General features: G+C 46.7%; 1 protein-coding gene across 2 annotated transcripts in view; it reads left to right on the forward strand.

The window, feature by feature from the left end:
- Positions 1-23091, forward strand: part of CHRNA9 (cholinergic receptor nicotinic alpha 9 subunit) — a 58774-nt gene that overhangs the window by 17636 nt on the left and 18047 nt on the right. Inside the window, exon 1 of one of the 2 annotated variants that reach the window (XM_065062631.1) lies at positions 20689-21027. The exons of the other annotated variant lie outside the window; for it this stretch is intronic. Within the exon in view, the coding sequence (XP_064918703.1) occupies positions 20838-21027 (190 nt within the window). The 5' untranslated portion in view covers positions 20689-20837. Of the gene's footprint in view, positions 1-20688; positions 21028-23091 lie in introns of those variants that run through there. 2 annotated transcript variants of the gene reach the window in all.

Consider the following 23091-nt stretch of genomic DNA (forward strand, 5'->3'; position numbering starts at 1 on the left):
AAATGGTCTTTTTTTCTCTGTGGGTTAAGCGTTGGTTATAACCGTTCATGCTGCTATTTTTATGTGTTGAAGAGCAGCAACCGCTAGGGCAGGACGCTGTGTTGTGTCGTTTGCTTCAGAGAGTTGTTATATCAGACAAAGCCAGATGAAGATGTCCTCAGAATCACATCATAACTGAAAATCCCATCTTATCCACATTTGCTTCACAGGGCTTGTTACAGTGTGTTGCAAAATGAAGAATTCAAGCTTGCTGACTTTTAAAATCAAATTGGAGAGCGGATAAAGTAACAGGGGGATTTTGGTTTTGTGCTATGTCAAAAAAACCCCACAAAACTGTTCCAGTTTTCACAGCCTGGCTATTTTCAGACTCTCAAAGCTAAACAGCACTTTTCACTGGGAACAAGCTGTGAAGCAAGTTATTGTAGTGCCTAATTATGCAGCTTTCCCTGAGTTATAGAACTGATGTGCTTGGACAGTGTGGCAACTCAAATGCAGAGAGTGAAATCGGGACATAGCAGAACTCAGCAGAAGATTCAGCCGAATGGCTTATTGGGATGGGGTTTGTACAACTGCAGCCGTGCTGCGTGTGGTGTGAACGCTGAGGAACTGCTGAGGTCCCTCATGAAATCCTACCAGGGTGTTTTTGTGAGTGCTGTTTGGGCAATGGGATCCCTGGGTGCAGCTCGGTGGTAAAAATGTGGCTCTAGTATTCAAAATACACTCAAATGACAGCTGGGTGCATGTTCAGTTTTAACTTCTTTGGTCTAAACAACAGCAGGTTGGGGGAGACTGAAGCAACGTGCAGCCTCAGCTCAGTCGGGTTGAGCTGTTCAGCTATGGGAAGAGACCTTGCCAAAGCGTTCCCTTTCTAGCCTCTCAAACCGATCCCTTTCAGTTTGTTACTACATTGCTGATTTTACTTTTGCTTGCTGTTAAAAGTTGGGGCTTTTGTTTTTGTTTTTTTTTTTTAAGAGAAAATACTTGGAACTTAAAATGAGAACAGCGATAGCACTGTCATTTTCATCAGTGCTTGACCTCGTTTGGACAGAAAAAGTAATATTGAGTCACTAAGTGCTTTACTGAATTCTGCAAGTTGGATAAAAAGTTTAATATATATATGCAATTGTGATTTAAATCAGAAACTACTATTTTAGCAGAAAAAAAGAAGTATTTTCCTTTAGTAATTTACAAAATGTGGTGAGTACATGTTACATTATTTTAAATACAGATTTCCCAGCCATTTTATATTTACTTGGTCTGTGGTATACAATATAAATATTTCCTAAGAATAAATAATAAAAATACATTTCAGATCTTCCCCCCCATTTTTTCACATAAGAAGTTATTCAATCTTGCTATATATAATTAATTCCATTTTGCCTGATATTTGTAATTAACAGTTTGCAAATATTTGTGTAATTTTTGTGGGTACTCTGCAATTGTTAAGGTGTCTGAACATATATTAGCTAATGCTTGCGTTGATAAAGGAAATGCATTAGAAACAGTCTTTTTATACACGGCACCACTATGAAGTAAATCACCACAGGGATCAGACACAAAGAAAAAAGAAATGTCGGCACTCTGACATCTTAGTCTTTCCTGTATGACTATTGCATTGGAGTGAATACAGCCATTAAAATGATGTCAAATAAATGAGCTAATTCATGTCCCTTAGCACTTTTTCCCAATGCCTCTGCTACGCAGGGCTCGGGTTAATATACAAAGTATAAAAAGCTTCATTTCAGAACATTAGAATGGCTTGTCTGCTCTTGCCTCTGTGAGCAAGTTAACTACCTGGCCTTAATTAAAAGTCACTTCAGCCTCTGAAAAAAGCCAGATATGAGCACAATTGGGTTAGCCAGACTCCCTTGTTAGAAACAACAGTAATGAACTGTTGTCTCTAGATGTGAGGGAACATATTTTATGTCTCAGAGATTTTCTTCACAGTTCTAAGTGCAAAAAATCCTGACTAGTTACCACCAGGTACCTGTCCTAGCTGACCTGTGTGCCCTTCACGTCATGCTCTGAGCAGCCAGCTGTTGAAAACGAAATTCAGGGAGAAAACAATGTGTTTACGTTGCCGTAACTGCTTAACTATAGCTATGGTGCCCTGGACCTGTCACCCGTGGCGGTGTGACCAGGCAGCCGCTGTGTGCCAGCAGGGTCCGTGTGGCTGGGGAGGCAGGCGGGGAGCATCGCCACCCGACAGCCCTGGCCACGCAGCCCCGGGAGACAGGATTTCAGCAGGACAGAAGCGATGCTCCTCAGAAGTGATGCTCCTCAGGGCTCCCCCTTAGCAGGCACCACAGGCAACTGTCCTGCTCTGCAGACAGCGCTGGCTCTGCCCCACTCAGACCTCTGTCACTTGCATGTGCTCTTGCAGTGACAGATTTATTTTGTGTGACATTTTTAAAATCAGTGTTTTTCTAAGTCATTAACAGGCCTGGTTGCTGTAGCCGCTGTCACGCTGGTAGCACGGGCCAGAGGCTGCATCTCAGCTCTGCTGGGCTCTGGCTGTGGCATTTTTGGGGGGGGGTTCTCAAAACACTGAGCCAAAACCCATAGCACATCCCCTTCTGAGTGTGGGGAGGCAGCCTCCAACCGCGCAGGGATCCGCTGCGCTGAATTAGTTATTAGCAAACAAAATAACAGCTGTTGCTGCCTTGCTGGTTATGGAGAAGTGAATGGGTGACATGTCTGTGTTCAGGTCTTTCACAACAGGCCTTACCCAGGGCTGGCCGGGGGCATTTCTGTCACCGCTCCCCTCACCTTGGGTGTGATTCATGCAGGGGCGGGGTAGAAGGGCGCAGGGCTGTGTGTGGTGGTGGTTGTTTCTGTCTCTGGAAAAGAGGAAGGAAACGGCGACCGATGCCTCCGCACGGCGAGAGGTGCTCGCTCACCCGCGTCTGCAGCGTTTCCAAGAAGCCTCTGTCGGGCGCCGGCTCCCACGGGTGCCCCAGCAGCTCCCGCTCCCATGGGCACCCCAGCAGCTTCTGACTGTGCCTCGGGGGACATGAACCAACCCGATTTGTTGTGACAAGACCCAAATGTCTCCCTCCACCCCCCGGGCTGCCTTCCCAAAAGGCTCCGTTGCTGTTCAGGTACTACAAAAAGGTGAGATTCTCAAAAAGGCAGGCTTTGCTTTGAAAATCAAAGCCAGCTGCCCTGGATGTGGTTGAGTGTGCCCACTAGCCACAGGCAGGGCCACAGTAGCCAAAGGTGGGTGGCCAGCACCAGTGTGCGAGGAGAAAGACTCAAGACCTCAATTTGGTAGATGAATTAATTATATAGAAGCAACGGGAAGGAGACTTATGTGTCTTACATGCTACATCTCTCTGGTAATACAGAAGCAACTACTAAATTTTCTCTTTTTCAGAAAACACTGTTCTTTTTGTATATAAAATGCTATGTGACTTTCTGGCTATTACCTTGGCTAAATGCTTCCATTTATCTACCACCACGATGCCAAATCTGCTGCTTAAAATCCAGTGTCAGCACTGTCCTGCTGTGAACGATGCAGTGTTCAACACGGCATGCATCTGATTAAGAGTTAAAGGTCACAGGATGTCATAAGAGGCTGGTTTAGGGCTTCTAATGGTTCTTGGATGTTAATATATATATATATATATATATATATATACATATATTTAATTGCAATGTAGTATGTGGAATTTGTGCTGGTATGTCATCTGTCACAGAGTTATTGACCAACCAAGCCAGAGCTGCAGCCTTGGCTCATGCTTAGGGCACTGGCTTAGAAAATGAACACTGCTGCTTAATCCCCCTCCCATCACGTAAAGCTTGGCCAAAGCCAGGTCAGGTTGATGGGGAGCTTTTAAATTCAACCAGGCTTCGAATCAGGTCTGTGTCAGCCTGCACAAGTAACTTTCAGGTACACAACTCCAAACTGACTGCAAATGACCTGAACCAGGGATGACGTTCAGGATGAGCCTGACACAAATGGATTCACCCTGCCTGAGCCTGTGCTCCATGGCTGCATGTTGAATGGCCCCACATGTGAAACGGGGACATGGTCTTGACCTTTCTGTAAAGTACCTTCAGATCGGTCATGAAAGATCTTGGTGCTGTTGGGTGCCTCTGAGTTCACCAGGTCCTAGCTCCTTTCTGAAAAATGTTTCTTCTGGTGAGTTTGACCTGCAGAGTTTGCTCTGGCCAGATTTGGAAAGCAGCTTCACAGGATTAGGGCTCTCCAGCATTTCAATTCATTGCAGGCATAGCGGTAAGCAAGGTAAGTGCAAGGGACAGAAAGAGAAAAGACAATATACACAACACATTAATTGCTTTATTTAGCAGATTTTTACCATGACTATCAAGATAACACCCTTTTTAACTGTAGAAAACATAGGTATGGGCTGAGGTGACACCTGATTCATCACTGACATGTTTAGAAACTGAATTTTCCCTGAGGGAGCTATGCTGAGTGCCAGGAGGGTAAAGCAGAGGGAAGGTCCCTCCATATTTACCCAGCTGACAGATCTCACTGAAATTTCACTACCTTGAAAATGTTCCCATTTGCTTTATGGGTGAATAGAAGAGAATGAACACAACCTGAGCAAGATTTTAGGTTTAGCATGACCAGGGAGAGTAGCTGTGACCTGAGCAAATATGGTCTTTTCACCCATAGAATTTCACCGTTCTGTGATAAAATACTGGGGAGAAACTACCAATGTTCTACAAATTGTTCCTTTATGATGGGAAAGATGTTTTTTCTGCAGTGGGAACAGACAGAGATACCCATATGGAGACTCAGGATCCTGATGCAGTACAAGACATAACACAAGGAATCTAACACAACTTTCTACCTGGCTGCCTAGAAAACTGATGCACTGCCCTTGCTCTGGAGCATCCTCAAGTTTTTGGCTCTCTAATGTACAGGGGCATGGCTTTGCTCTTTTTACCTGATTATCCAGAGGCATGTAAAGAAAACGAGGCATCTTTACCCAATGATTCTCCGTCCTGCTTTCAGAGCTGACACATGCTTTTGACTCCTACTGCTGAAATGTCACAATTTAACTTTTAATTTACAGATTAAAGAAATATTATTATTTGCCTAGCACAAAGAAGATTAGCTGGGAAGTTGCTTTTTCCCCCTGAGAATGGCTAGCTCTGGTGGACTTGATCTTTGCAATAGGTGTCAGCCAACACTGGTGGAGTTAACTCTGTGAAACTACACAGCAGAGACTGGAGGGATATCAGTGCATTGCACATACCTGAGTGATACAGCTTTAAGCAGAGACTACAAATAGCATATGAAAACAGACATGGGTTTTAGAAAGATCTAATGCAAAAGGGGTTGGTTAACTGTGTTCCTGAAAAAGAGACTGATTTCTGACTGTGATCTGGGACAAATCACTCAGGGATGCTATTGAACTATCCAGAATTAACCGGGCATTTGCTGAGTAGAGGAGCTTAGATGTCTGCAGGATGGTGCTCTGACAGTGTGCATATGACAAAAGAACCAAACCGCTGAGAAAACTGAACCCTGAGGCAGGGTGGCATGAAAAAACCTGCCTGTAACTCCACAGAATCAGCCTGCTGGGCTGTGTGTGCTGTGATGAACAAGAGAAGCTACAAGTGTGCCAGGCAGGAGGAGTAAATGCAGAAGCAGCAGCGGACCACATTGTGTCACAGGGGTCTGCAAGCGCCATAGGAAGACATCCAGGGCAGGAAGAGAACACAAAAGCCTGGGAGTTATTCACAAGAACAGTGGACAAAGCTGCAGCAGGAGATGGGCAAAGTCAGCATGGAAATTACATTCATTTCTGTACATTTCTGTATGTAAGAAAATGCGGTGCTAAAGATAACTACGTAATACTTTAAAAAATCCCCGGGCTGTGGAAAAAAAACTGTACCAGGGTCTCTGAGGTCTTGCAGGTGTATCAAAAGACAGAGAAATAAGAACTTTGATTGGACCCGGGGCTCCCAAAGCTGCTACCGCTTTGTGAATGTGATACTGTGCTTTTCTGGTGGGAAACACGGGCAACAGGGACTCTGAAGGGCGGCGCCATGTTGGTGTTGCTCTGACAGGTACACGTTACAGAGAAATGAGCCACGCTTTCTCTGAAGCCCAAGGTGAAGGAGGCAATGAATCAGCCATTTGGCTGAAAAGGTCTCTGAGAGGCATCAGCTTGAGAAAGCCGAGCCACAACTGAAACAAAAGAGAGGAGCCATGTCAATATTTGGGGTGGCAGTTATGGGTCTGCAAGGCCACACAGATGTCCCAGGGGGTGTGAAAGGACCATGTCTGGTGACAAGGCTGACTCTTAGTCTGTTGATCCTCTGGCTTGGCTGGGATGGGGATGAGAGGTGTAGGAGACCGGCCTCTGAGGGACATCCATAGGCCATGAGGACAGTAGCATGCAGAGGTGCCTGAGCTAAAGCCACTAACAGGAAGCGTGTGCCTGTGTTGATGTGGCACTGAGACGGGTTCATCACAATGCCTGGTCCCACCAGGTTTAACAGGGTGCAATGGGATTCAGGACAGGGCTGCCAGACGCCAAGAGTGGTTGGAGCACCAGAATTTATGAGAGAAACTTGTCAGGATAATGCAGCAATCAGGGGCAAGAAGTGCGAAAAAAAGAAAAAAATAGATTAAAATAATTGACAAGTTCATTGTGTGTCTCCAGTGCATGCACAGCTTTACATGGCAGCAAGCAGCTGTGAGGGACTTTGCATCCCTGCAACCATCTCGTGATTCAGCACTCCCAGTGGGATGTCAGTGAAGGAGCCACAGCTGGAGCAGGCAGTGACCGTGACGGATGGAGGTCTGCTCCTCCTTGATCTCACAAACATTGCACAGGACACAGAGGGCAACAGGAGACAGAATCACAATCAAGAAGGGTCAGACTCAAATCTGCAAAAATAGGTTTCTGTCAGTACTGCTTACGGACATTCACTGATCATACAGAAGTAATTGAAGGGATCTAGTGATGGCTTCAAAACATCAGCTAGGTAGGTAGGACTGCCACTTATGGAGGGTGGTGCAGGGACTCAATTTTTCTCCATGAACTGAGAATCAGGGGTTGAGGCCAAGGCCATGTTCAGACCTGTTTGAACTCATCAAAGACACAGGAGATGCGGGAAGTACAGTTGTCATGTGTCTCATCAAACCAACTGGAGGTATAAAGCATCCATGGTATTTGACAATGCAGTCAAGTTTCTGCTTCTCTGTGAGGAACCGAGCTTGGCTAAGGGAGTCAGCCTGTAGGAGTCTGCTTCCTATTGACCATGCCAAATGTTTGGGGAGCAAAATTCCCCTGTGAATACCCCTGTATCCATTTTCTGAAGGCTGTTTGGGATGAGACCTGCAGGAATGGAAATGTCACCTCCTGGTGTAGAAACCACATTCTCAGGTTTGAACCCATGAGCAACACAGTGAAAGAATTAGTGCCTGACAGCTGTCAGATGTCAAACCAGCAATGTGTCTCTCTTGTAGCTCCCTATCTGGCCAGTTTAGCACAGCAGATTCCCACCTTTCTTAGTCCAGAGGCTACCACCGTTGATCTTCCCACATGTGCAATACAACTCTTGAAAAACCATTTTCTTTTTGCAGGCTGAGTGCATACATTTAACAGGTCACTGAGAAGCAGGTCTGCATCTTGTGCCTCATCCCAGGTTAATAAGCTCCCTCTCCATATAGCAAATGTTAATCAAGCTGTAAAACCACTTGAATGACTGTGAGAGAGATGCTGCTTGGACATAACAAGGCAAATTCCTTGAAACAAATAAAAACCCAAAGATTTCTACAGTGCAAACCGTGTTGGGGTCACAGAATGAAAAACATTAGCAAGCTGAAGGACGCAGATGATACAGTTTGCAAGAGCTGGCACCAGCTGGATTTAGTGATCACTGCTCCGTGCTCTTTGTGGGTAAGTGCAAACACTGCCAGGGCTGCAATGAGAATTCAGTCACGTATCTGTGCTTCATTTAGCTCAACTCTGAATCAACCCCTAAATTATCCAAAAATGCAGAGATTTAGCATTAATGGTCACAAAATGAAGCCCATGTTAAATGGCACAAACATTCTTATTTGAAGAAAGAAGTCGTCAGACGTCTTTGTCTGAAGTGTTCAGAGTCCATTTGTTTAGCAAACTATTTTTACAGGGCCTCAAACCTGCCCTGAGTTTCAAATTAATGGAGAGCTTGCACTTATTGCAAGGAATAATTTACAGTTTTGAGGTGTATATAATGTAGTTAAAGGGAACTTAGTTCAACCATGTAAAATAGTATAGCTTACTGGGATGGTCTGCACACCTGCAGGTGGAACATCTGAAGAGCAGTTTAGGTTCAGAGCTGTGCCAGACCACTTGATCAAAAAGTAGTGATGAGCTGTGACAGCAGCCATGGTGGAGGCTCTAACAATGAGAGGAACATAAGGATGTGGTTTGCCCTCAAGAAGGTCTTGAAAGAAGGTAGGAGGGGGGAGGAGGAGAGAGGTGGGCTGCTGTAAGCAGAACTGTAGATGCTAAAGCATAGTGAAAGGAAATAACTGGGGCTGTAAAAAGTGAAAAAGGTTACTGAGAACTGAAGAAATCAGAGAATAGACAATGTGGCTGAAGGGATATTTCCCTCAGCTCTGCACTCCTGTTTTCAAGAGCTGTTCACTCAGTGTGGTCTGCAGCACAAGAGGGGATGTGGACAATTTACTCTGTTTTTCCTTCTGGCAGAAGAACAACAAACGTGACATCTCAAATGAATTCATTGATCAAAGGGAAGCATGAGGAATGACCTGCATATGCTGGTCAAATCAAAGGGGTCTCCTGTGAGGGCAGCCTCTGCCATGCAGGACAGCATGGAGGGGTGGCTGAGGCCACCCCCAACCCAGCGCCCTCAGGGAGAGTTAGAGGCAAAACATAATACGCTCCCTTAAAAAAGCAAATTGGATTTGTACCTGTGCTGCAGCAGGCTGTGACACTTGCATGTGGCCCCACACTCACCTCCCCAGTGCCTGCTCCTCTCTCAAACCTTGCTCAGGGCTCGGGGCACATGTCCCCAGCTCAGGGGACTGCAGCACAAGGGACAGGGAGTCTGTCCCTTGTCCAGCACAGCTCTGCCCAGGGCCAGCACAACTCTGCCTAGGGCCAGGAGTTTGATTCTGCACCCATGGGAAGAACTCCCTAGCTCAGGAGCGAGTGGGGTGGCTATTTTGGAGGTGCTGGGGCCGAGGGGGACAGTGGAAAGAAGACAGAGCATCTGTGAATGCTCTGGGGTGCAGGGAGGCACCAGATCCGTGACACTCAGTGACACCAAGTGGTAGCAGCCAGGGTGCAATAGTGTTTGTGGCTCTGAAACCTAGGGCTGGTATTTTCCTTGTTGCTTGTTGCTTGGTGCTTGCATACTTACTAAAAGCATCATGAAACTTGTAGGGAAACCCAAAGCTTGGTGACCGTGGGTTGCTAAAGAAAAGGTTTCCAAGATATGGCCTCACCCTAAACAACTTTTTCATCTGACGTAGGAGCTTTTCACTCTGCTGGGACTCAAGCTGTGGCACTGATTCTGCCTGGGTTTGCTGCAGACCTCCGGGGAACTACCTGCCAAGCATGCAGCAGTTTGCACAAGGAGTCTCATTTACCAGTTGAGTGATCAGAGCAAAAAAAGTCACCTCGTGCCCAGGATGAAGTGATACAGAAAGCCTTCAGAGCATGTGCTGTGGGACTGGTGTCCTGCTGCAAAGTCCTGCAGATGCTTGAGAGACCAGGTGGCTTGTGATGATGCATGGTCCTCTTGGGATACGAGCTCTACGTACCACTGGGATTTGTCAGGGTTTTCTTTTGGAAAAAAGTAACTATTCTGAGTGTAGCTTGCAGCAGAGCTGCTGGCCCAACAGCTGGCATTTCAAAATGTTTCAGATCCACGTGCCCATCTGCACGGCACTTCAGACGAATTGTCAGGAAAGGAGCATTCACAGAATTGAACAGAGATGAAAGATTAGTAGTCAGAAGTCAGAGGTAACACAGTCGTGGGCTGTATTCTTCCGCCTCGCCTTGCAAGAGCTTGCTCACAGGCTCCATGGGTGCCAGCTGTTTGCAGATGTGCAACCGTGTGGACAGGTGTCTGCTTCTGCCTCCCACTTGCTCTCCCAAAAAACAAGCCCAGAAGCATAGCAGTAATTAATAGGTACTTCAGACATACAGTTAATTTGGTCTATTCCAGGCACTGGTGAGGTGAACTGTGCCCCAAAAAAGCACGTTTCGCTCTATGAGCTGTAAAAGGAGTCTAGACATCTCACTCTGCCAAAGGCGTCCACGTTGTGGCACCTGAAGATGCGAAGATTCACTCCACCACATCACAGCTTCTGGGACCCTTCTGTGCCCTTTCTGGTGCTGACCCGGTGAGTCACCATGGTACCCGAACATTGCAGCAGAATGAGGGAAGCTGTCTTTCCCAGGGATGTATGTCTCAAAGATGAATGAGTTCAGCTCAGATTGCAGCATTTTCACTGAAGTTGTTTGCATATTTCCAAGATATTTTAAAGAACTTCTTATCTCTGAAGTTTTTGCTCCTCCACTGAACTTAATCGAAATTTGCAACTCATTAACAAGTCACTGGAGAAGAAATAGATAAGCAGACAGAAATCACATAATTCTAGTTTTGTTAGGAGTTCAGGTGACTAGAGTGGTCACCTTATTTCTGTGGACAGTCTGATGTCTAGGGAAAAATCTTTCCAAACAGTGTGTTCAGTTACCTAATGGGCATGATTGAGATGCTGCTGTTGAAACTGTGGATGTGGTGGACTCACCATCCCTGGAGGTTTTTAAACTGAGATTGGACATGGCACTTAGTGCCATGGTCTAGTAAATGGACTGGAGTTGGACCAAGGGTTGGACTTGATGATTTCTGAGGTATTTTCCAACCCAGTAGATTCTGTGTTTCTGTGAAAACAGATTTCTACCTGTCTTTAAACCTTATTTTGTATTACAGCACCGTTGAGATGGTTGGATGCATCTGTCACAGATTTTTTTTGTCTTTCTGAAGTTAACTGTACTTTAAGGGTGTTTTTCCCCAACTGTCATACCAGAGGCAGAACTAAAAACCTCCGGGAATTGCTTTGTGCAAAAAAAGCAGCATGAAGGTACGATCGTCTATATTTAATGTAGAATCAAATAAAACTCAGAGGAATTAGAGACAAAGGTAAGCTTACGGGCCTAAATGTTTGAAGTGCAACTTCTGCATCAAGATCAAGGGAGGCTTATTCTACCCTGTAGTTTTGAGGCATTTAATCTCACGTCAGCCACTTCTGAGGCTTCCAATTGGATAGAGCATGAAGTCAGCTGTGACGAGGATTTAGGATTTATAGAGACGGGGATGGACACTGATGAGGTGTGAGGGGTATGCAGTGTGAATTCACGGCCTGGTGCTAATGTGACAGGTAGACCTCTCACTTTTTAGCCATCCTCCCTCATAAAATGGTCCCCATCAACTGTGCAGCTCAAATTGAAGCCAGAGAGGAATCCAGGGTTTATTTTGACACTGTATTAACAGTGAAAATTGTCTATATTTGGATTTTCAGCCATAAGGTTTTCTGCCAAAGCAGACATGGGTTAAGCCTAACAATTTAAATGAAGTATAGTTCATCAATTACACTCTAAAGTTAACACCTTAAAATCTTTCACTACATGGTGAAAAGCGCTTGGGTGATCACCCAGTGTGAACGCGGCCCTCTCTCCTGAAGGCAATGGAAACTATTAAAGTCGGCACAGGCTTAGTGCGCTGCAGCATGGAAAGAGGGAGGCTCTGACTCGTCTACTCTGCAAACAACTGCATGAGGCTGCAGTTTCACTTTTTGATGTGGTCTCATTACAGAAGTGTATGCCAGCTGAATTATCATGATGATATACTATTCCTTCCACCTGGCTAAGCACCCGGAAATTTTACATGAGGTTCTGGGGGAGGAGAGCTGAAGCTGCTACAGTGGGCATTGAACCCACAGTTGAAGCAATAATTGAGTCCTTAGCGCCTTCGGGGAGGAGCTGAGCTCTCCCACCCACTCTCTTTATCCTCTTGGTGGAGGAGACAATGGAGATGCATGCAGAAAGGACTGGGTCTTGTCCTCTTGAGGTCCACACAGATGAGAAACTGCTCAGGAAGACTGCAGTGAAATAAGGAGGCCCCTGCTGCCTACGGGTCAGACAACGTTTATTATATAAAACGTTTGGTGAGATTAAGACATGGTCCTGTGTTTTATCAGAAAGATGTAATGAGGGAAGAGGAAGAAGCTCTCAGATGCACAGTTTGTATGTGACAAACCTCCCTTTCCCTTACTGCAGGCACCCGTAGACCACTGCGCTGCACTCCCATTATGATTTGGGAATGCTGTCAGTTATAAAGTGTGTCTAGTATGCAGTTACAAATTATATTAATTTTGGCATCTTCACTAGTTATACCAAGAACCAACCAAAGACTTTGCCAACTGGACACCTCCCCTGTTTTGTGGCCTCCAGTCCCACTGGGAGGGGATGCAGCACATCCTCGGACAGCTAACAGTACTCTCTCCATATAACATTCACTAGTCTTTAAGTAAAACTTCTCCTGGAGTATTCCTTGGATGGAGATTTCAGGAAAAAAGTATTTCACTGAAAAGTTTGTCATGGGCATCCCCAGTGTTTGTATGCCCCTGCTTCACAGATAAATGCCATTGGAAGGCTGGTGAGATGCTGTTGGGCTCAAGGCAATGATAAAATTTGCTGTTTCACATAAAGTGGGAATTTTTTGTCTCAGCCAGCCTGATCAATTGCAAGCGTACAACTCCAAGTCTGAGGGTAAGACGAGGGGTCTTGGCTGTATCATCTCACTCCTCTTCTGAATTTTAAATGCTGGTTCCTACCAAGAGGAGGAAAAAAAAACGTATAAATAAAACCACTAGATAACACTGTGAAATTCTGAGTCTTGCCCTAACAAGCGTTTGGCTACTGGGTCCTTTTACCACCCACTTAATGTGAGATAACAGGTTTTGTTCAATGAGAGGCTGATCGTGCTCCCATTTAAAAGGAGCTAAGGTCTTTCTTATCCTATACTGCAGAATGCAAATGTGACACCCCAAAATAGGGACGAATCATTTAGTTAAAGGACACACGAAAGCTTTATCTTTGCCAACGAGCTAATTGCCTGAAACAAAGAGTAGCATGCCTTGACTGGATTAGGCCAGAAGTAAAGCAAAGCTTACTGTGGAGTGAACTGCCTGGTTAAAATACCTCCAGGTGAATACTCTTTCTCTGTGATGAAGTGTGAAGTCATTGACACCTTTTTACCTTGCATTTTGATGAGTAGGAGTGTGTAGGCATGGGTTACCACAGAATAAATGACATGCTGTGAATTCACACCGTCAATTAATTTCTGCATGTGCCCAAGCTCTCAGACAGAGGAACACCCTGTTTCTGGATGGTGGGTGAGGAGAGGTGTGAGGAAGATAAACTGTCAAAACAAAGCTGCTTCTGTGCATATGTAGTAGGAAAATCAAGTGGCTGAGAAACCTTATGGGCACAAACCGTGTACCTTCAGGCTTCCCTGTGGTCCTGGCTGTCCCAGGCTGACTCAAAGGCAGCACAGCGGGTCTGCTCTGGAGAACTGCAAGGGGAAGGGACCACCGGAAGAAATGGGAGCCGGAGTGTTCAAGGTGGCATCCTAAACTCGGGTGTCAACACTCCAATTAAAAGTGGTGGGCACCCAAACCCATTCTTCAGGGTTTTGTAGCCACAAGAAGAAGAAAAAGAGAAAAGATTATTGCTTGGTTTTGCAGGGGCAGGTGTGGAAATTTTGTGGAGGAAGAAAAAAGCTGAATTTGTTTCAATGTTTATTGTATGGTTGGAGGTGTAGAGATAGGTATACCCCCACGTCTTTGGCCCAGGAAGCCTTTCTTTGTCTTCCTGCACTCACCTTGGGCTTGGCTGTGCTCTGCCCATGGGAGTATTACCATGTATTCCATCACCGGATTTTTCAGCTTAATTTTGCTGCCTAATTTTCTTTCGGGAGCCTTCAGCGGTCTTTATTTTTCCTCATTCTCTCTGGTGGAAAGGAGGAGGGTAGCCACGCATCCACTCAGGTCAGAATGAGCGCACATAGTGAAGAGGTTGCGCACAAGGGCCTGGGGGACGCTGGGAAGCTCCTCCTGGGCACGGGAGCTGTTGGCAGCACCCACCACATCTCTGCCCTCTCCCAGCTTTTGCAGCTGTGGTCGCAAAACACCTTTTTTTTTTTTAAGTTACCTTCTTTGTGTAACATTAAGTACTGAGGTTAGTGCTGGGTGTTTAAATACTCTCCTGGCTCTGGAGTTTTTTCACAGGGGCTCAGATAAGGTGGGGGAGCCGCTTGCACGCGGTGCCGATTGGCGAGCTAGCTGAAGTAAACTGCGCGGCTTAACCACAGGGGCCTGTTTTCTTTCTGTGCCGGAAACACCTGCTGAAAAGGCTGTGTTCACTCGGGCTCTATGAAGAAAAGCCCCAAATGAAACTTCCAGCCATAGAGCAACAGGTCAGGAGGTGATATTTGGTATGCTGGTTTAAAGTCAAGGCGGCTCATCGGGTTGTTTCATCAGGTGCATGGCAAAGATATGGGCACAAGGCAGTGGGCTTCTGTGAAATGCATTTTTTAACAAGGGGCTGTGTGTTACCAGCTCACTGGAAGGTGCATTTTGCCTACTGGCTGAAAAGAATCTGGAAAAATTAAATTGCAACAGAATGACTGTGTGCGATTTGCACTCCATACTGCAAGGCACTGGCTGCGGAGCTGCTGCCCGGGTGCGGCGACACTGTGCTGTGGTCCAGCCGGCCCGGGATGTGATATGTTAGCAGCTCTTCCCTGAGCACCAGCTCCTGTGGAGGGGGTGTTGTGTGCTGGGTCTGCACCCACCCTGGTCCTCCGGCAGCAGAGGTGTTGCAGCCCTACCCTGGGGTGGCTGGCACACTCTGTGCCCCAAAAAGGGGTACCACATCCTCAGCCAAAAGGGTGGCTTTGCATTTCTGTAATCTGAAGGGATAGCTTGGTGGTGCTTCATGAGGAGGAGCAGTTGCCTGCTTTTGTCCCCTCTGAACTCTTTGACCTGTGGTTTGCATGAGAAAAGCTCAGGGCAGGTCACAAGCAGAGCAGGAATATGCAAACCCTGCACCCGTGCCTACTCAAGTGCAGCCTGTAATGCCTCGTTGGACAAGCAGTTAAACGCTTTTGCCTCCTCCTCCTTTCGGCAGCTACCGACTGTGCAGCTACCGACTGTGCACGATTCAATGCTTGTGCCCCACTTTTCAGCATTTCTCCTCCAACAAAATGGAGGCTTGCCAAGCTGGGACACGTTTAAATGTCAAGATCTGGGTAAAAGTCATCCTGCCTTTTTTAAACTTTGCTAAAATAGGCCCAGTAAAAGCACAGGCAGCTTTTGGCAAGTTGCTTAAATCTGGTGCCTTTCTGTATGTACTGTTTGCCCAATAAGCAGGTCTAAGTTCTAGCACTGGGGGCCCTGGTGGGACAATACCTGTGGCCCATAAAAGCCATCCCTTGAGTCTTGCAAGCCCAGCTGGGTCTGACAGCTCTTAACCCTCCAAGTGTCATCTCCTACCCACATCTCTGGGCAGATGTATGGATGCATTTATGAACACATGTGAACGCACATATGGACATATGGATGGATACTGGTCTGCAGCACACTGAGCCCATGAGTTCCTTCCTGACCATGACAGCCACAGGTGACCCATGTGGCTACAGCAGGGCCTGGAGTGCTATGTATGCACTGTCACTTGGTCTCACCCCTTGTTCCCTCCAGGTGTCTGTACAGGTGACTGCAGTCAGCAAGTCTTGCAGAAAGAGATGGCTCTGAGGGCTCAGTGTGCTTGAAACAGGAGGGTGGCATCAGCTTATCAGCTGCTGTATGCTGAACAGCTCACACTGACATTGCTTGTGATCACCACCTGGTGCAGGGCAGCTCTCAGGACATGGTGGATGTGTCTCCTAAACATTTTTCAGCATTTTGTTCTGTAGTAGGTGGGATTTTGTGAAGCTGACAAAGTGTGCCAAAAGGATGCAGTCCGGGCACTTGCAGAACCCACTTGGTGAACTACGTGGTAAGGGTCAGAAACATTTAAGTGTGTGCCTTTGGCAATCATCTCATGTCCAGGCATGAAAAGACCAGGGAACAGCTGAGGGTTAAAACTGAAATATCCATTGAATAAAGAATATCTTTGCTAAAAAAAACCCAAACAAACCAAAAAACAACAGAAAATGCCCTGACACTAATGTGACCTCAGTGGCAGAAATGGCCACATCCATACATTCAGAGTCAGAGGAGATACTGTAACAGCAACAAGATGCTAGAGTGGGTTACTGGAGCTCTACAAATGACATGCATTGCCTCTGTTCCTCCCATGCTTGTGGAAGTTCACCTTATTATTAAATTTCCCCCAGACATTGCACACAGGGTGTACCGGTCACTAATATTACATGTGCTGGTTTGTTCGATTGCATGATCCACAACAGTAAAAAACTCTCCATGATTTTTGCTGTTTAATCCAACAGCTTTCATTCCAAAGGTTAATAGCAAACAAAGTGTACAATGTGCCTGTAGCGTGAGGATGTGAGAGCTCATGTTGCCGGGCAGCTGGGGGTGACAGGATGGGCTGTGCCATGAAGTGACGGGGCAGCTAATGCTATAGCGTGCTATCTTGAAAGCCAAGCTGAAATGCAAGATTTGGTTCCAAATTTGCCTAGTCTTAAAGCGTTTCTGAACAAATTAGGGCAATGTGCCAGGAAGTAAAGAGCTGACTAAATCTAAATGAGTGGCTTGTACTGGATATTTGGGTCCAGCCTACATAACGCTCTTGGAATTTGTGGCTAAAGAGTATCTGATATCTTTAGAAATACTCAGTGCAGAATGCACATGTGAAATAACACAAAAGGCTTTAATAATTTTAAAGTCTGAGCTCTCCATGTCCAAACTTGTAGGATATGTTGTCTAAGGCCTGATCTTCATATGGAGTTTGTGTGCTACCTCCAATCTTTACATCAGTTTACCTCGACTTTTTGAGAATCAGGTTTACATATGATTTTGCCTCACTGCACTGCAGACTGAGCGTGGAAAGAAGAAAAAAGTATTTATCAGTAAAGTATCCACTTGCAGCTATCTGGGCATGTTGCTAGGGTAAAATAAGGCTAAATTTGTCTACATTGTCAACTGATTACCCTTCATTTGGAAATGGCTGCATTTCAGTGCTCTTGTGCCCAATGGATTACAGAATTTTTTAAGCCATGATGTGATGTGCACAATGCTTAGCAACCCAGCAAGGAAAGCTCCTTGGAAGTTTTAATAACGCATCAGTTAAAGTGATGTAATTTCCTTTCCCTTGCCTGGCGTTGTTATGCGGGAGTTGTTCCTGCAGTAACTTAGCCTCAGGATGCGCAGCAATTAAAACTCTGGGTGGCTGCACTGTAGGAAGACAGTGCCCCAGGAAGGCTACTTCCCTGAAATGTTTTTAGGATGTAATTTGATGAAAACTTTTTTGGCAGGAGAACCAAGCTATGCCGTTTTCTTCCTTGGCCTCAGCTGGGGAAGTACAGCTCTTTGTAGATCTACATGATAAAGTTAATCTGATTATTTTTAATCTACATTTGTTTCTGCCTTTGCTTTACATTTAGCCAAGCGAAGGGTACCAGCTGAGGAAGATGACACAGAGAGGAAATCAACAGTGGTGGATGAGAAAGGGCTTATTGTCAGCTGGTGTTGCTGCTGAGAAAACATTTGTGAATCTGCATGTGCAGCAGAGCCTTCAGTATTTCTTCAGTCCCTCTTTTCCCTCTCAGAAGAAAAGTAACCATTGTTATTTAGAACTGCATACGGAGCTGGTGAGGAACCATTGTGGGACAGCTGCTTTGCACAGTGTGGCATTCAGCCGACTTCTGTGAGTTCCTCCTCCATGCTGTTCTTCCCTGCCTGCTTGGCACCACAGAGATCATCACTGGGGACACCCAGAGAGGCTTTCCGAAGTCAGCTGTAGTGAGCTCTGTACCCTTTCTCACCCCATCTCTTGGGTGAACTGTAATTACAACAATAAGGGGGATAGCACATTTCTACCTTCGAGACTCTTACTGTGAAGCTGTCAGTTACTACCAGAAAAAACCTGGCTTCCATCTGAGACAGGCCAGCATCCCCTTCCTTCTCAGAAAATTAAGGAGCAGTAAAATGAGAGCATTTACCATCACCATAGCTGAAAGCACTGGTCTCTCAGCCTTGAAAAGATTACCAGTTCACACTTGGATTTTAAGAGACAGCTGCTGGGCAGGGATGGAATGAACTTTCCACTGCACACGTGACGACAGCATCAAGGTTGCTGTTCCCCATGCTATCTTGGTTACTTCAGTCTGCTGCGCTTTGGTGATTTGCATCAGTGCTTTTCTGGTAGCACAAGGAGATAGTAAAACAGGTCCTCCAGCCACTTTCCTTCAACCTGTCATTGCCACAAGCCAGCCCAGGAGTTTCAGGATGAAAGAGCAGTCCAGGCCACCATGTGTGACCACACAGCACACTGCTGAGCAGTCATGCCTACAAACACTTGGGGCTGTGCAGTCAGTCCCATCCCTGCCATTATGCACAAAGCAAAATCCTCCATCCTCTTGCCCAACAAATCCCTTTTCCCTCTTCAGTAAAACACTGCGAGCCAGAGAAGCCCCTTGTGTTATCACAATGAACCAGTTTTGCCCCTCACATCTGAAGCCAAGTTTTTCCCTGCCTCCCCTCAAAAACCAGAGCTGGTGAGCCGAACTCTTCGTTCTCTCTCTTATCGCCCGGCCCAAGATCCCTGATTCCTCTGGCACACTTTTCACATGGACATTTTAACTAAAGGAATTACCTTGCAGCCACAGAGAGAGTTCTAACCACTGGAACAGACCACTTCGCATTCATGAATATGAGCAAGATGACCGGGGCTCGGCATCACAGTGTGCTAATTATGCAACAGCTTGTAGCAAAGCTGAAGAAGGGGAGCTACTAAATGTATGCCAGGGAATTAACAGATTGTTGTCTACTACCACAGCCCTGTCTTTGCTACATGCTCTGCATGGAAAGCAGAGCAAGAACTTTCTGTAACTGAAGACCCCTTGGAAACTAGATTTGCTACAGAAAAGTGCGTATGATGCTGACTGTTTTCTCTATACATAGTTGTCACCTAGGTAGCTCCCAAACACACTGGTGTGATGCACTACATAGGATGCCAATCACTTCAAACACCCTCCTTATGGAAGGTGACATTCAACCTTCTTACTGTCCTACTTCTCAGATACTACTTATTTAATCTGTATTAAGAGCATTTATCAAGTGCTCCAGTGACAGAATGAGGGTTATTTGTGTTAGTTCTCTCTTAACTTATGTTCTCTGCTACAAAGGATCCTTTGAACTGAGCAGGATCATCTTTGATGTGTTAGCCACATTTCAATTAAAGACTACTTTTGGTCAGTATCCAGGTTTGATACATTCTTCGAAGAGGGATCAGCAAAGGATCCAAAGAATTGTCAAGGGGGAGGCTTCTGTAGGTAAGGAGACTGAGGCTGGATGCAGCTGCTGTGGAACTGCAACTTGGACAGCAAGGTCAACTTCCCTGCTGGTGTCACATTCAGTATCACAGAATCACAGAATCGACTGGGTTGGAAAAGACCTCAGAGATCATCAAGTCCAACCCTTGGTCCAACTCTAGTCCGTTTACTAGATCATGGCACTAAGTGCCATGTCCAATCTCAGTTTAAAAACCTCTAGGGACGGCGAGTCCACCACCTCCCTGGGCAGGCCATTCCAATGCCTGACCACTCTCTCTGTAAAGAATTTCTTTCTAATATCCAGCCTAAATTTCCCCTGGCAGAGTTTAAGCCCATGCCCCCTTGTCCTATTGCTAACTAGTAAGCAGCTAAATTCCCTCCACACTGGCAGCTTCCCATCACCAACCATCAGCTGGCTTTATTTCTCACTACGTTAGACAGTAAAAAAAGGAAGCGCCTTTATTTCAAGTTATCTTGTCACCACCGTGATGAACGGCCTTTGGCCAGGGCATAACAGAAAGACTACAGAAGCTCTTGAAAGCAAATGCCATTTAACATAAGGTCACACAAGGTCAAAATCCAATTAGTGGCTCGCTCTCACGGGTGCCAGCGAGCAGGGGCAGCTGATGCCCTGTGCAGCCAGGAGCCACGGGGTACCAGGCTACTCTCTGCCCAGAGCAAGGGGGCTCTGCGCATCCACCCCGGAGACGAGGGCGCACAAGAAAACACCAAAAAAAGCTCGAGTTGTCAGCGTAGGAGCCTACTTGCTCTGTTCTGTCCGGGATTCAGCAGGGGTGGCTGCCGTGGAAGGGTGCCTGTGTCACTGGACTGCGCACAAGACACCAGGCGTGTCACCTGCCATCAGCAGCAAGGGGTGTCTGATAAGCAGCTCACAACGGACTCAGCTGCCACGAGCTAGTCTCTATAGGAAGCTTTCTGGAAACCACATCTCACGTAGCCCAAGAGAACAACACGTAGGTGACACAAGTACTTCTCTCTTCATTTAACCTTATCAGTAAACCCATTCACGTTTCAGGCTTTAGCAGAAGGCAATATTAGAATCGCCTGACAGTTCCACGCCCTCCGCTTCGCGGGCCGCGCCGGGCCCGGCTTTTGCTAACGGCGCTTCACACACGCCGCCCCACCCACCACCGCGCGGGGAGCCCGGCCAGCGCAGCCAATGGCAGCGCTGCGCATCGCCGGCGCTGCTCCGACTGCCCAATCCGGAGGACGTTGCGAGCAGCTCCGCGGCTATAAAACGGCCCGTGGGGGAAATTGAGGGGGTCTGGGGAATCTGAGTTCGTCCCCTAAGTATGTCCGGTAGTACCGCGCCCTTCTGGGAGATGATGGCTCTGCTGGCCCGGGAGCCAGGCATGGAGTGGCTACAGCTGGGCCTTGCTGGGCAAGCAGCCCCCTTCTCGCATCGCACCCGAGGAGCAGCGTGTTGGACCGAGGTGGTGGTGCAGCCCGGCGGCTCCGGGGAACGCGGTGCGGCGGTGGCCGGTGAGTGCAGGCCGTGTTCGGTGGCCGGGGCTGGACTGTGGCTCTGGGCGGGGGCTGAGCGGGTCGCTGGGCAGCCTCTCCTTGGCTTTGCTCGAGTTCTTGTGCGAGGCCCGAGCTTTGTGGGAGAGGGAGGGAGGCCCCGAGGCAGCTCCCCTTCCCGCGCTGGGGAGTGCGCTGCTTTCTGGCTGAGTGCCCTCTGCAGTTGTGATTTCTGTAAGTCACACCAGGAATTATTTGCTTTAAAATTGCTTTTTGCTTCTCTACTGCTACTCCACAAACTTGTAAACACTTATGAATTCCCGGACTGTTACGTGACCTTGTATCTGAAACGGGCTTTGCAGGGTGCTTGTATTTTCCCGTTTTAAAAATGTTTCAGCTCTTTAACAGCTCTGGGTGTAGCTGCATGTGGGTTGTCTTTAATCAGATAAACTAGTGGAGCATTGTCTAGGGTTGTATTGTTATCTCTATTGCTGCTTCAGTGATGTGCTTGTGCCTGTCGTTGGCATGTGCTAATGTGGGTCCTCTCTTGTAGGAATGGAGTTCGGTTGTCCTCAGAAACACTCCTTGGGACCTTGGCCCCTGAAGACTTTGTCGTTGTTGGAGTGCTCAGGGGATAGTAGGCTGTGGCAAGCCTACCTCGAAGGACTAAAGAAATTCCTTGTCTTTAGGAAAAGCATGGGCATGCCTGCAGCCTGGCCGATTCCGGTGGAACAAATCGTAGGGTTTTTGGCTGTGGAATCTCTTCATTCGTCCTCAAAGACACTGATGTATGTGGCAGCACTGTCTTATTTATCAAAACTGACTGGTAACCCTAATCCTCTGGAAGATCCTATAACCCGTTGCATGGTGATAGGGTTGAAACGTAGAGCAGGCATCCTGAGGGATAAATACTTGCCTGTAACAATTGAGGTGTTGCGATCTCTGTTAGGAGCTCTGGAGTCTGTATGCATAACTCCTTATGAATGCATGTTGTTTCGTGCAATATTTACTGTAGCATTTTTTGGGGCACTTCGAATAGGAGAGATGGTGGCGAAGCACCGTGATGTGGTGCAGCCTGAGCTGCTGTACCTCAGTGACCTACAGCTGATGGAGAGGAGAGTTGTGTTTTTTCTGCGGAACTCTCCTGTGGGTCAGGAGAGACACGTCATCAGCCTTGGGCTGTCTGGAGAGCCATGGGTGTGCCCTGTCCTGGCCCTCCGGAGCTACCTGACAGTTCGTTCACAGCTGGAAGGGCCGCTTTTTGTGCACTCAGATAATAGGACAGTAACAAAAAGGGAGTTCCTGAGGGTTCTCCGCTGGGCCCTGCGGCTGCTGGGGCTGTCCCCAGAGCAGTATGGTGTGCATTCCTTCTGGCTGGGGACTGCTGTCACCACTGTGCGCTGCGGGTATCCGGGAGAAGATGTCACTCGCCTGGCGAGGTGGCCCTGTGTGATTCCAGAGAGATCATAGTCACGGAGACCGGGGGGAAATAGAAGCTAATGCATTACCTTCTTTCTGTAGTGTCGGCTTTTTACTGTATAGTTTCCAGTCTTCAGCAGTAATGTAGTATTGACAACTGCTATTAATTTTCTATATCACAGGGGGGTGATCTCTGAAGTTCACTCACAGTTGCTGCTTGTGCTGTTGAGGGTGGGGGAGTGTCCAACCTGCTGTGCATGGACTCTGTGTCTTGACAGACCAAGTCTACGGACTGTTTCATTGTGTATAGTGTGAGTTAATAAATGTTTCCTTTTTGAAAATAGTCTCTGCCTACTAGTAATGTTGGTGCTCTTCACCTACAAGTCTTAGCTCTGAGAGCAATGAATGATCAGTAGACTTTGAAGTTTTGAAGGAAAAAATCTTATGAGATTTTAAGGTAATCATTATAAACCAGGAGGTAGTTAGATCGTAATATCTTTCGGCCTAGTTGTATACATTTAACAATAGCATCTCAATAAGGTCAAAAGGGAAATATAATCTACATTATTAGACAGCAAAGGATGAGCTCTTTAAAACATGGGTATTTATAAGATGTTTGAAGTGATATCTTGTGCTGTTTAAATAGGGGACAGCAGCTTTTCTATT

This window comes from Columba livia, chromosome 4, assembly GCF_036013475.1.
Source record: "Columba livia isolate bColLiv1 breed racing homer chromosome 4, bColLiv1.pat.W.v2, whole genome shotgun sequence".
In the NCBI taxonomy this organism is placed as follows: domain Eukaryota; kingdom Metazoa; phylum Chordata; class Aves; order Columbiformes; family Columbidae; genus Columba; species Columba livia.